The sequence below is a fragment of the Phalacrocorax aristotelis genome, chromosome 20, assembly GCF_949628215.1.
Source record: "Phalacrocorax aristotelis chromosome 20, bGulAri2.1, whole genome shotgun sequence".
NCBI lineage: Eukaryota > Metazoa > Chordata > Aves > Suliformes > Phalacrocoracidae > Phalacrocorax > Phalacrocorax aristotelis.
The window spans coordinates 4,225,007-4,237,395 of NC_134295.1; the positions used below are offsets into that span (position 1 = coordinate 4,225,007).

The 12,389-nt window shown below is 58.6% G+C and overlaps 2 protein-coding genes across 4 annotated transcripts; one reads left to right on the forward strand and one right to left on the reverse strand.

The window, feature by feature from the left end:
* The first annotated feature begins 19 nt into the window (after positions 1-19).
* Positions 20-6,141, forward strand: GPN2 (GPN-loop GTPase 2). 3 transcript variants are annotated; one of them, XM_075115017.1, is made up of 6 exons: positions 20-861; positions 1,653-2,098; positions 3,645-3,801; positions 3,995-4,155; positions 4,816-4,946; positions 5,434-6,141. In XM_075115017.1, exons 2-6 carry the CDS (start codon positions 1,682-1,684, stop codon positions 5,504-5,506), a joined length of 939 nt encoding a protein of 312 aa, XP_074971118.1. In that variant the 5' UTR covers positions 20-861; positions 1,653-1,681; the 3' UTR covers positions 5,507-6,141. The 3 variants fall into 3 exon arrangements, with proteins under 3 accessions (XP_074971118.1, XP_074971120.1, XP_074971119.1); XM_075115019.1 differs by having other exon boundaries at positions 761-876; XM_075115018.1 differs by having other exon boundaries at positions 830-903.
* A 4,617-nt stretch (positions 6,142-10,758) lies between these two features.
* Positions 10,759-12,158, reverse strand: SFN (stratifin). Its single transcript, XM_075114597.1, has one exon. It carries the CDS (start codon positions 11,992-11,994, stop codon positions 11,254-11,256), a length of 741 nt encoding a protein of 246 aa, XP_074970698.1. The 5' UTR covers positions 11,995-12,158; the 3' UTR covers positions 10,759-11,253.
* Between the last annotated feature and the right edge of the window lie 231 nt (positions 12,159-12,389).

A 12,389-nucleotide genomic window follows, 5' to 3' on the forward strand; every position in this document is an offset into this window, starting at 1 on the left:
TGCCTCAGTGGGTTTCTTCCCCTGAATTGAACCATTCAAATGAGGGGAAATAGTGCTGGTCCTGTTTAGTGGGAATGGGGAAGGGTGTTGTGCTCCTGACTGACAGTTTAAAGCTGATGCTTCTGCCTGGATCAACCAAGCTTGCGTGCTAGGTCAGCCTAAAAAACCAGAACTCTTAGTTCATGGCTGCCTGAGACCCAGGGAGGGACAAGTACAGACAGGGCCAGCCATGGCACAGTAACTGTCCTGCAGAAAGCTCGCTGCTGGCCCGCAGCTTCGCATTGCTTGGGCATGACAATCCCACACTCCTGGGAGAAACTTGTCAGGATGAAAGACTCGTCCTGGCAGCCTCTGGAGGAATTCTGTGGGAGGCGTTTCCCTGCGGTCGGGCGTAGCGGGTGCTTCCTTCCATGGTTCTCCCATGTCCTCTACCCCATTTTCCTGATGCAGGCACTCTTTCTGGAATTAGGGGAGAGCCTTCGTCCCAGTGACCCAGTACTGGAGGGTTAAATGTGAATGGGTGAACGCTCTGCTGGCAGGCTCCGGCTTGGCCCTGTGCGCCTTCCTTAAGGCTATCACTGTGTCAGGAGGGGATGCGGGTGTAATTTCCCGTTCTGTTGGAGATGGAGCTGGGGATGGGGTAGTGCTGGAGGGAAAAGGGCCAGCGCCGGGACTCGAACCGGGGATCCGCACCCCGAGTCCAGGTTCCGGGGTTCGAGTCCCGGCGTATGGAGGAGTTGCGCGTCCCTCCGACCGCCAGGGGGCGCCGTGGTGATGGCGGCCGTTCCGCACCCGGAACGCGACGCTCGGGGTCCCGCGGTGACCCGGACCCAGCGCCGAGGGCACGGGCGGCGGCAGGCGGTGAGAGGCCTACCGGTACCGGGGGCGTGAGGGGGATGGGGGGTATGAGGGGTGAAGGGCCTGGGCAAGGAGGGGGGATGCGGTGGGGAGCGGGGTTCGTGAGGGAAGGAGGGGTGCAGGTAAAGGGGGGTGTGGGGGAAATGAAGGGACGTGGGGGGGAAAGAAGGGGACACGGGGGAAGGGGGGTCATGGGGAGAAAAGGGGCTGCAGGCAAAGAGTACAGTTGGGGGAAGAGGGGACGTGATGGGAGAAAGCGATGGGAGGTGTGGTACGTGGGTGGAGGGGGGATATGGCAGGGAGAGGGCATATGGGGTGACGGAAGGAGCGAGTGGGAGAGGGGACATAGGCTGGCACGGGGAGAAGGGAGGATATGGAAATATGGGGTTTATGTGGGGAGAAGGGACATGAAGGAGAAAAGGGAGATGGGGTTATGGAGAAATGGAGGGGGGACATGGGGACACGAGAGGGAAGGAACCTGTGGGTGCTGCCACATCATGAAGGACCCAACCAGGGTAAAACTCACCCCACATGCAGGCGGGAGTAGGGGTCTGCATCCCACAGGCACAGCCATGTGGGTCTGGTTGGGGGGATTGCACCTGTTTTCAGCCACGGCATCACCAGTAATGGGGTAATGTCCGCCCCAGCACGGGGCTCAGCTGTGCAGGGAGTGACGGGATGTTACAAAATGGCGCTTTCCCTTCCTCTCCACCCGCTCCCTGGGTGTGAATCCCGGCAGATCGCGTTCATATCAATGCAAATAAAATGGTAAATGGGAGCTTTTCCTTTCTCAGTCAACAGAAGGAGAAGGAAATGAGCCAACATGTCTGAGGGCAGCAAGGGGAGCTTGCTGGCCTTCGGCCAGGTGGTAATTGGGCCTCCGGGCTCCGGGAAGACGACCTACTGCCACGGCATGCAGGAGTTCATGGGCAGGATCGGGCGCAAGGTGACTGTGGTGAACCTGGACCCTGCCAACGAGGCGATGCCCTACCAGTGTGGCGTGGACATCGCCGAGCTCATCACCCTGCCCGATGTCATGGAGAACTTGAAGCTGGGGCCCAATGGCGGGTTGATCTACTGCATGGAGTACCTGGAAGCCAACTTCGACTGGCTGCAGGAGAAGCTGGCCGCATTCAGGGGTCACTACTACTTGTTCGACTGCCCAGGGCAGGTGGAGCTCTACACCCACCATGAGGCCCTGAAGAATGTCTTTGCGCAGTTGGCCAAGTGGAATTTCAGGGTAGGTTTGGGGCTCTGCAGAGAGCTGGGATCAGCGCCTGGCACCCCGCGTGCTTGTGCAAGGGGCTGGGAAGCTGTACGCCACATGGTCAGAGCTTTTAGTGGGTACTAATGACTGTTTTCTTTCCTAACCTGGTTGGCCTTTCATGTGAAACAGCTTTATCAGGGAAGGAGGGAGATTTTACACCGTTTTATGCTCAGAGGGTTTGGGAAACAAGCGGCTTGTTCAGGGCATTTAATGCAGTGGGAACAGAAACACGGATTCCTTCCTCAGACGCTCTCGCTGTGCTCCAGGGTGCTCTCCACAGACCTTTTGTGTTTCATCGGAGCGGGCACTGTGTTTCGGAGGGGGGAGGCAGGCGCGTGCGCTGGGCAAGCAGGGACCCTTTGCACCGCGCTGTGAGAAATTCAGGCGTCATCTCGGGGCCCTACCCGGCACAACTGCAGCCGAGCCGAATCGCTCTGCACATTGTAGTACGTGCTCTGTGCTTTCTTGCACAATGGAAGATGCAAATGAGGAAGCACAGGTGAGAAGAGTCCCATAACCGAGCTAACTTGCTTACGTTGCACTTGTTTTGCATTTGGGCCAAACCATGAATGTGCAAACCGTGTGTGGTGTGAGCAAGAAGGGCGAGTTCATTTGTTTGAGAATGTCACTGGGATTCTGCACCTTAGAAATTATTTTTATTCAAATAAATGTACATGAAACTGTAGTAACTAAAAAAAGGTAGTTACACAGCTGTTTTGGTGCTCACTTGAGTGCTTACACCTGCCTGTGAGCTTTAAACTGGCCTTTTTTGCTGCAGAAGCACAGCTGTGACTCAACCACCCTTGACTACAGAGCCCTGACTTTGAGTAACATTGTGTAATAGGCAGTAACTTAACAGAGATCTCGGACCACATTGTTACAGCTGCCTGAAACACAGGGAATCAAACTGCTCATTAGTTTAATTATTAATTATTATTTCAAACCACATGACAATTGGTTCTCCCAGCAGAGCGTGGTGTCCTACAGTTACTGCTCCTGAGCGTACGCTCTGTGTGAGCGTTCCTGTGGGGAAGGTGGAAATCTGGAGGCAGTCGTGTCCTTCAGAACGAGAGTTAACCCCGGCTCCCACCCTCAAAAAACCTGCAGAGTCCAGATGGGTGCGGAAACTTCATCTGCAAAAAAAGAAACCCTGAGAAAAGGGAGAGCTGTTGCAGGTTTAAGTGTCTTTCAGCACTGCTGGTGGAGCTCAGCACCTCTGTAAGCCTCCTCACAGCCCTTTTTGTGCACCAGCACCCTGGGTCCTGAATCCCCAGGTGGTCTATGGGTGTGAGTGTGGCAATATATACTTCTGTGTATATATTTATGTGCGCTCATGTATGAGGATGTATTATATGCAAGAACTAGAAGGTAGGTGGTAACTTCCCCTGTGTGGGAGTCTCTGTGGATATAGTCTGAACAGATTGTCCTACAGCAGCTTCTTAGTCTGTCCCAAAAGCAAGCAGATGGACTCGTCACCAGGCCTGACCTTGTGCTGTCCCTTTGTGCCTTTGCTCTCCAGCTGGCTGCGGTGCATTTGGTGGATTCTCACTACTGCACGGACCCTGGCAAGTTCATCTCTGTTCTCTGCACCTCGCTCTCCACCATGCTGCACGTGGAACTGCCCCACGTCAACGTCCTCTCCAAGATGGACCTGATCGAGCAATACGGCAAGCTGGGTAAGAGCCTTTGCGAGAGGGACGTGGGGGATTGGGCTGGGGAATTGGGTGCAGGTTAGCTGCTCGGCTTCAGGGATGTATGGCTGGGAGATGGTGGGGGAACTGGTGTCAATCTCACTGGCTTCTTGGTGGTGTGTTCTGGCCAGGGAATATTTACAGACTGCCTTCAGAGCTTCCTGGTGTTTCCCTGCAGCTTTCAACCTGGATTATTACACAGAGGTCCTGGACCTCTCTTACTTGGTTGACCATTTAGCTTCCGACCCCTTCTTCAGAAATTATCGCCGCCTCAATGAGAAGCTGGTGGAGGTGATCGAGGACTACAGCCTGGTGTCCTTCGTTCCGCTCAACGTCCAGGTGATGCAGCAGGATTGGGGCAGAGAGAACAGGGAGCGTGTAGTCAGCACGTTTGGTAGCTGTTGGTTACGTCTGCTTAGAGCCATGGGGGGTGAAAAGCTCAACTGTGAAGAGACTCGGGGATGGAGGAGGACGGTGAATTGCACCCAGACTTGTAAGTGTTCTGTGGCAGCCAAAGGAAAAGAAAAGGCTAATGAGCTTGGGGCTATGCGGGCCTTGTGTCCTGGGGTGGGGAATTAAGACTCCCCCTTCATTCGGCTCTTCTACGCCTGCATTTCAAATCAGGGCAAAGTATTACCTAAAACATTGTTAAATTAGGGAGCACAAAATAATTAGAAGATTGGGAGGAATACATTTGGAAGGAAGGGCTGAAAACATTAATCTTGTAGTTTGCAGAAGCGTCAACAAAGGCAAATGGGCTGAGACAAGAGGTGATGAAAGGGAGCGAGAGGGTGGAGGGTGTCAGCCCATCGTGTATTTGGGCTCCAGAGGGGGTGCCCCTGGTTGTCCTACGGCCCCGCTGGGCTCGGGAAGGCCGGCAGCACCCCCAGGGTGTTGGGTGCTGTGTGGGTGGCCCAGAGCCCCGGAGAAAATCCAAGCGTGAGGTTTTGCCTCCAGGGAAGGGCCGTGTTCCCTGTGTGTCATCTCCCTCCCTTTCAGGATAAGGAGAGCATGCGGCAGGTGATGCAGGCGGTGGACAAAGCCAACGGCTATTCCTTCGGAGACCAGGAGCACAGGAGTCTGGAAGCCCTGATGTCGGCAGCAGTGGGAGCCGATTTCCACTTTACTTCGTATCCTTCTCCGCCCATCCTCTCTTGTGTTGAGTTTTAATTTCTCCTTCCCTGGGGTGGGGCTGGCAGTTTGCAGGCCCAGGTTGTTACTAACATCATCTGATGCTGTTTGGTGATGCGTGTGTAGCTAGTCGGGCTTGGCCCAGGCCTTAGCAGACGGTTGTCCGCACCAAAGCCACCACATTTGTTGCTAATTGACACCGTGAACGTGGGAGGAATCTTTTGACAACTTTCCTCTCTCTCGCACTCCCTTGGACTGGTTCGTTCCACCACATCCAAACCATACAATCGGTTCTCCTGTACGTGTTGGTCTGGGATCAGCCAGAGCCAGAAATAACTCAGGTGATGCATGCTGCTGCCAGTACTGCTGTCTTCCTGCCAGCCTTCGGGCTGATGTGGGGCTGGTTCCTTGCTGAGAACGTTAAGAGCTTGCAGAAGGGAGTGTTTGAGCCCAGCCCCTTGTTTTCCTTAATTACTGCGTTATCAGCACACTTGCAGTGCAGGAGAAGTATGTGCAATCTCAGGACAAAGCCGTGGAAGAAGAAGTGATGGATCTGTAACACACCCACATCTTCCACAGCTGCTCTCAGTTTTGACTCCTCTCCTTTTCCTATCAGGAGCTTAAGGGATCTCTGCATCGTGTGAAAGCCTTTCCAGGCAGGGGTCTGGCTGCAGGACCCCTCTTTGCAAGCGTTTGACCTCTCGTGCTTCAGCCCCGCTGCGCAGAGCGCAGAAAGGTGGTGGCTGAGTGCAAGGCAAGCTGGGTCTTTCCTTAGGAACAAGAGAGATGGAGCCAGGTGAAGGCATGGTTAGCAAGAGAGGAGAAGCAAGGTAAAGGAGGCTGACCTTTGCCAAGCTCCTCCTCCTCATCATGACCAAGATGAAGCCAGAGAAAGAAAAGTCAGTTTGAGCCGTGAGACTTGAGACAAAAGTTCTTGGTTTACTGCATAGGAGGAGTGTGCCTGGGCCTCGTACTCGGAGGAATATTCAGGCTAAGAAGCCTCCGATCTGTCTCAAGGACAGAAAGATGGTTGTTTTTCTTTTTTTTTTTTTTTTTTTCTTAAATAATGATGGACTCTTTCTTAATAAAACACTGCTTCGTCTTGCTTTCATCTTGTGAGTTTGCTGAACCTGAATAAATAAAACCAAGAGTGCTACAAAGCCCAAGGCTAAAAAGCCTCTGGTGGGAACGTCACAGCAGCTGGTGCGTTGTGTACTTTGCAGAAAGGCTCTGTGTTTGCGACGTCGTGTTCCTCTATGATCTACCTGAGAACAGACAAAGCGTTTGCTGGAGGGAGTGAGGAAGAGCAACTGTGGGATGTGAAAGCAGGTCACTCCTCATGCGCCCTTATCCAGGGGCTGAACGCTGGCGGTTGGTGTGCACGCAGCGTGCTGACAGCGACGCTCAAAATGCAAGCTCGGCTTTTGCAGGCTTTTGATTAAGAAAGACCCTGTGTGACTCAGCAGGAGGTTGGAGTGCATCGTTTGCATGTAGGGCCTTTCCCAGCAGCTGGCTTCTCTGCCCTCATCCACCTCCCTTCTTCTGGGCTTGCTTTCTCCAGTACCTTCTCCAGATCCCAAATCCTGGGGCTTCCCCTCCTTCCCATGTAATTCCCTCTCGTTGGCTTGCTGCAGCTCCTGACGGTGATGGCAGCAGCTCCCAGCCTCACGTGCCACCCGCAGACGGCGGCTTGGGTCCGCCACTGCTGCGAATGGGGAAGGTTGGGGCGATGAAAAGCAAGGTGTCTGCACTGAGCAGCTCACGCAGCTGCCCGTAGGATGGGAGCGGGCAAGAATCCTGGCTCCCAGCTCGGTGTGCAGACTCAGCATCACTTCTTGCCCAAGACTTTGCATAAGATAAGGCAGCTCTTCTGTGCAGGAGTTTGGTCCCGAGAGCCCAGGGGCTTCTCTGGGTATTCCTGGCTGAAACCTGGCAGCTGCATTTTGGTGCTACCCGGGGCCGAAGGTCTGGAAGCCAATCTGACCACAACCGGAGCTGAAACCCTGAAACTTTGCCTTGGGGTCTTGTGGACCTGTCCCCATCATCTTTGGTCCCTGTAGTTGCTGTAAAGGGGTAGAAGACGTGATCATAAAAATGTTAATTTTATGGCAGCTTTTTCATGACTTGGAGAGATTTGGTGGCTTAAAAGGGTATTGTCAGGTCAAGCTGGAGTTATGCAAGAGCCATCAAAGCTTTTGAGGCTGTTTGGCTTTTTTATTTCAGTGCCCAGGCAGTACCTGCAGCCCCGGCCCTGCTGCGCTCTGCCAGTCCTAGAGAATGGAAGTCGAAGGTGAGAGAAACCTCTCAGCTCAGGGAACTTCGGCCGTGACCAAGCCAAGAAATGCTGAGGTCTAAAAGAGCTACAGCCTGAAAAGTGCAGCGTTTTCGCACCAGGTGGCTCTTTGCAGCCCACGCTGGGAAAGCAGAGGCTGAATTGGGACCCGCAGCTCGTCAGGGACGACACTCGCCGCTCCTGCTCAGGGCGAGGCAGAAAATAGCTCTGCAGTGGGCAGGGATGACCAGGGACCCCGGTGCAAAATCCAGCCAGCTCCTGCACCCACATGTCCCCATGTTGGGAGGGGACGGCCTCACCAAGGCTCCTGGGGCTGAGGGAGGTGACACGCTGGCTCCTGTCGCTCTGTTGAGCAATCAGCCGGGGCGAAGGGCCAGGATTAGTCACCCCAAGTGAGGCACATCCCTGGGGGGGGGCAGGCTTTCTGCCGAGCTAGTCCTACCTGCCCTGGCCCCTCCAAGCCTGGCGCCAGGAGAGGCTGAGCCCACCCTGACCGCGCACGGGACCTCCTGGGCAAGGCTGAACACGACAGGTCACATTTTTTGGGATGGAGGGATTTGGGCTTTGGTTGCAGGCGCTGAGCTGGGCTTTGCTGTGTCCCTTGCCATCGCTTCCCAGCTTCAACCCCCACCTTGCGGCCAGACCGCCGCACCGGAGCCCTGGTTGCGCATCCCACACGGCAGAGTGTCACCGCAGCTGCTTGCCGGGGAGGTGGCAGGACCCCAGAGCCGGGTTACCCCCAAGCAGCTGCGGGGTCCCTCTCCATACCCCAAACCGCAGTGCCTGGATCAGGCCAAGTCAGCTGTGTGCAAGGGTGGGTACCGGGATGAAATCCTGAGCAGCTTTGGCAGCCCCCAGCCTTTGCGAGGTGGGTCAGGGCTCAGCCCCGTGCTGGGAGTCTCACCAGGGCTGTGGGACAGACGACACGGTGGGCTAAAATCCAGAGGATGGGGCCAGCGTGACCCCGGGAGCATCTGCCCCAGGAAAGGCTGGGGAGGTGCCGGCTCCATCACAGGGCTTCTGCTCGAAGGCTGTGAGTTTCCCCATCAAGTGGTGCTCTCTGTGCGGGTATGAAAAGCCTCCCCAAAAACTAAAAAGCCCACAGATCCGGCACCCAGGGCAACCCTGGGGTGCCTGCCCGGTGACAGCCAGACAGCGCCGTCTCCCTTGGGTGCTCTTGGTGGCTCAGCCTCGGCGGGCAGCCAGGAGCCGGCCAGCCTCGGCCCTGGGCACAAAGCCCTGCGGGGAGGTTGCGAGGGATGGGGATGGGGGACAAGCCCAGCTGTGGCTCCTGTAGCCCTGCAGCCCTGCTCGGGATGTGCGGAGCTTTTTGCAGGCAGCGTGGCCAGGGGCAACAACCCCTGCTTGCCCACAGGGACTTGTTTCAGTAGCCTTAACCCCACGGCTGCTAGCCACGGTGAGGCCCTGTGCACGGGGCTCTGTCAGGACCCCGCTCCCAGTGCCTGGCTGGGAGGGTGACTCCGGGGTGGGGCACGCTCCCTGGCCCTGGGACACCCACATCCCTTTGCTCTGCTGGTGTTAAAGATAACAAAACACATTTATCTGAGAGCTTTGCTGTGCGCCTCTTCCTGCGCAGTGCCAGGGATGCTGAGAGCATCCTCCCACGCGTCCCAGCCGGGGGACAAGGGTGGGGATCAGGGTCTCGATGGCTCCCCAGTCCCCTCTGTCTGGGTCCCACCACCCTATGTGAAACGGGGGGCCAGGAGGGTCCCAGGGAAAGCCCTGTGCTCCCCAGCAGCACAACCCTCTCACAGGAGGTGTCACGGGGACCGGGGGCCTCCCTCCCAGCCCAAAAGGCTGCCGGACCGGCTGGGAGGCTGGGGAGCCTCGTCCTCCTACACGGCCCAGCCACGCTGCAATTTCAGGCGCTGTCGAAATCGGTTAACTCCTGGAAGGCCGGTGGGAGCCCCCGTGTCCTCCCGCCACCCATGCGCCCCGAGAGGTGGCAGGGGAGGCTACCAGCACCCCCCCAGCTCCCACCTTACCACCCCCCCACCCCACCCCCGGTCTAACCAGCCCAGGCTCGTGTCCCCAGACCGCCGGGTCAAGGGCCAGCGAGAGCCCTCGGCTCGTTTTTCACGTCGGCTGGTCCCAGTTTGGCTAATTACAGGTCTGGGGCTGGTTCCCAGGCTGGGAGCGCTGGGGGCCGGGCGGAGGCCAAGCGTCAGGGCCCCTCGCTAGCCTCCCCTCCCCGGGCCCCCCCCCAGCTCAGCTGGGACCTGCTGAGCAAATTGCAGCCTGCCGGGGCCGCTGACCCGGTCCTCGGCGGGCCGAAGGCGGCACCCACGTTTGCTTCTGCAAGGTGCCATGACGGTGATGGGGAGGGGACTGGGGAGGGGGGCGGCTGGCAGGGGTTAATCCCCTCGGCTGGGCTCTGCGCCCGGCCCTGCTCCAGGTGACGTGTCCCATCCCGGGCGAACAGGTTCTGGTTTGCGCAGCCCAACCTCCCACAGCAGCCAGTGCGTTCCCACGGCAGAGCCCTTGCAAACCTCGTTACATCCCAGGCCGGTCCCTGCACAGGGAGCAGCAGCCCTGTGGGCTTTGCACGTGATGATGGGGCGGGGGGTGTGTCAATTCCCAGGTTGTGCCTCAGTTTCCCCAAAGCCCGGGATCTCCCAGCACCCCGGGAGCTGGGTTTTGGCCATGCCACGGCTCGGGGCTGGTGTGTCCCCCACATCCCCAACCGGGGACCCCACTGAACTGGGGTGGTGTGTCCTGAGTCACGGCGCGTTTCCTCCCAGCATCCCGGCGTTTCCCATCAAAGGCCAGCTCCTGCCCTGCCCTGCTGCGCTTGATCTGATGAGCTTATAGCCCAGGGTGCCATGACTGTATTTTAGTGTAATTATTTTTCATGTCGAAACTCGCGCTGGCGGGGGGGGCTGTGCTTGGTGAGCTGCGCCCTTCGCCGTGGCCGGGCGCCAGGGCCAGAAGTGCTGAGCTTTCGCCCGCCCCAGCGCGTCCGGACCTCGACAGGGTTGTCCCCACCCCGATGACACCCCAGGGCTGTCCCCATGTCGCTGCTCATGCGGCTTTTGGGGAAACCGACCCCCCCCGCCCTTGGACACAGAGGAGAGCTGGTGGGGGAGGACCTGGGACCTGCACAAGGGCCTCGGTGGCAAGTTTTGGGGCATCGTGGGTTTGCACCAAGGGGATGAGACACCCCGCTGTGGGGTCGGGGACCTCGGTGCACCCCGCGGAGCAGCCAGCCCCACATGGGGCAGCCGAAACCCTCGCCCCATGGAGGTGCAGCCCACCCGGTGAGCCCTTCCACGGGCTGCAGTTTTGCAGCCGCTGCGGGACGGGGCTGCCTGGGCACCCCAAGATGGGGCTCGCAGGGCTGGGGGGGGATTGGGAGCAGCCAAACCACTGCTGCGGAGCCTGGGGGACCTGACCTACTCCCCTGTCCCATGGGGCGGGAGGCGAAGTGGGTGCCCAGCGGCGGTGGGAGCTGCCCGGACACGTGCACGGAGGAGAGACGAGGCAGACCAGAGGCAGGCGTGCAGGAGACGGTTTATTGGAGACGCACAGAGGCTTTGGTGATACGCGACCTTCCCCCCCCAGCAATGGGGGTGCTGCTCGGATACCCCCCCTCGCCCCATCCCAGCCCCTCACCTCCTCCTGCTGCAGCTGCAGGCAGGAATGGTGGGTTTGGAGCCAGCACGGGCCAGGCTGGGCTCCCCCACCCAAAATGTTAAATAGTGGGGGGGGGCCGGCAGCCCTCTGGGATGGAGGCACCCCCTCTCCCTCCCCTTCCCTTCCCCAGAGCAGAGGGTGGGGGAGAGGGAAAGGGGGATACCATGCCAAAGCCACCCCCACTCCCGGCATCTGGGCTGGGGGTGGGGGGCCATGGGGGAGCTGAGACATCTTCCCCCACCCCACCCCCCCCCAAAAAAAAAAAAAAAAAAGAACAAAAAAAATAAACCACAAAAAGATGCCGAAGGGACTGGAGGGGGGGGCAGGTGGGGGCCGGTCCCCGGCTCCCTGGGGGCCATTCAGTTCTTGGGCTCTTCGCCAGCCTCGCCGCCGTCTTCTCCGGCGCACTCGGCTGTCCATAGCGTGAGGTTGTCCCTGAGCAGCTGCATGATGAGGGTGCTGTCCTTGTAGGAGTCTTCGCTGAGCGTGTGCAGGTCCCCCATGGCCTCGTCGAAGGTGGTCTTGGCCAGGGAGATGGCCTGGTCTGGGGCGTTGGCGATCTCGTAGTGGAAGACGGAGAAGTTGAGGGCCAGCCCCAGGCGGATGGGGTTCGTGGGCTGCATCTCCTTTTTGCTGATGTCCATGGCCTCTTGGTAGGCTTCCTGGGCGCTGTCTATCGTCTTCTTGCGGTCGTCCCCGGTGGCCACCTCGGCCAGGTATCGGAAGTAATCGCCCTTCATCTTCAGGTAGAAGACCTTGCTCTCAGGATCGCTCGCCTTCTTGATGAGATACTTGTCCAGCAAGGCCAGGACGTTCTTGCAGACACTGTTCAGCTCCCTTTCCACCTTCTCCCGATACTCATTCACCAGCTGCGCTTTATCGTCCCCCTCTTCGGTTTTGTGCTCGATGCTGGAGATGACCCTCCACGCCGAGCGCTGGCACCCCACCACGTTCTTGTAGGCGACGGAGAGGAGGTTGCGTTCCTCGTTGGATAACTCGTCCCCGTGCTCCACCACCGCCTTCATGAAGTCCGCCATGTCCTCGTAGCGCTCAGCCTGCTCGGCCAGCTTGGCCTTCTGCACTTGGTGGTTTCTTGCCATGGCTGGGACGCGGGCGCAGGGCAGACGCTTGGGCGAGGAGCGGGGCCAGGAGCCGTCGGAGCCTCTGCTGAGCCCTGCTGCCGGGATTCGTTTTTGGCTGAGCGTTGGAGCCTCGAGCGAGAGCGGGAGGAGCCAGCGAGGCCGAAGGAGTGTCCTCCTCCTCCTCCTCTGCTTCCTCCCTGCCGAGCCCAGCCTTAAAAGGAAAATTGCTGTGAATCATCGCCCGCAGGCGGCGGGCACTGGGGAAGGGGCGAGGGGGGCGGCCAACGCCCTGCCCTCCCCATGGGTCCCAGGGGAGGGCTCAGGGTGGGTGCAGCACCCATGGATGCCCCGGGAAGGGGGGGGGGGGTGTGTGTGGTGTCACCCCCACATCACCCACCCATCCGGGACCGAGG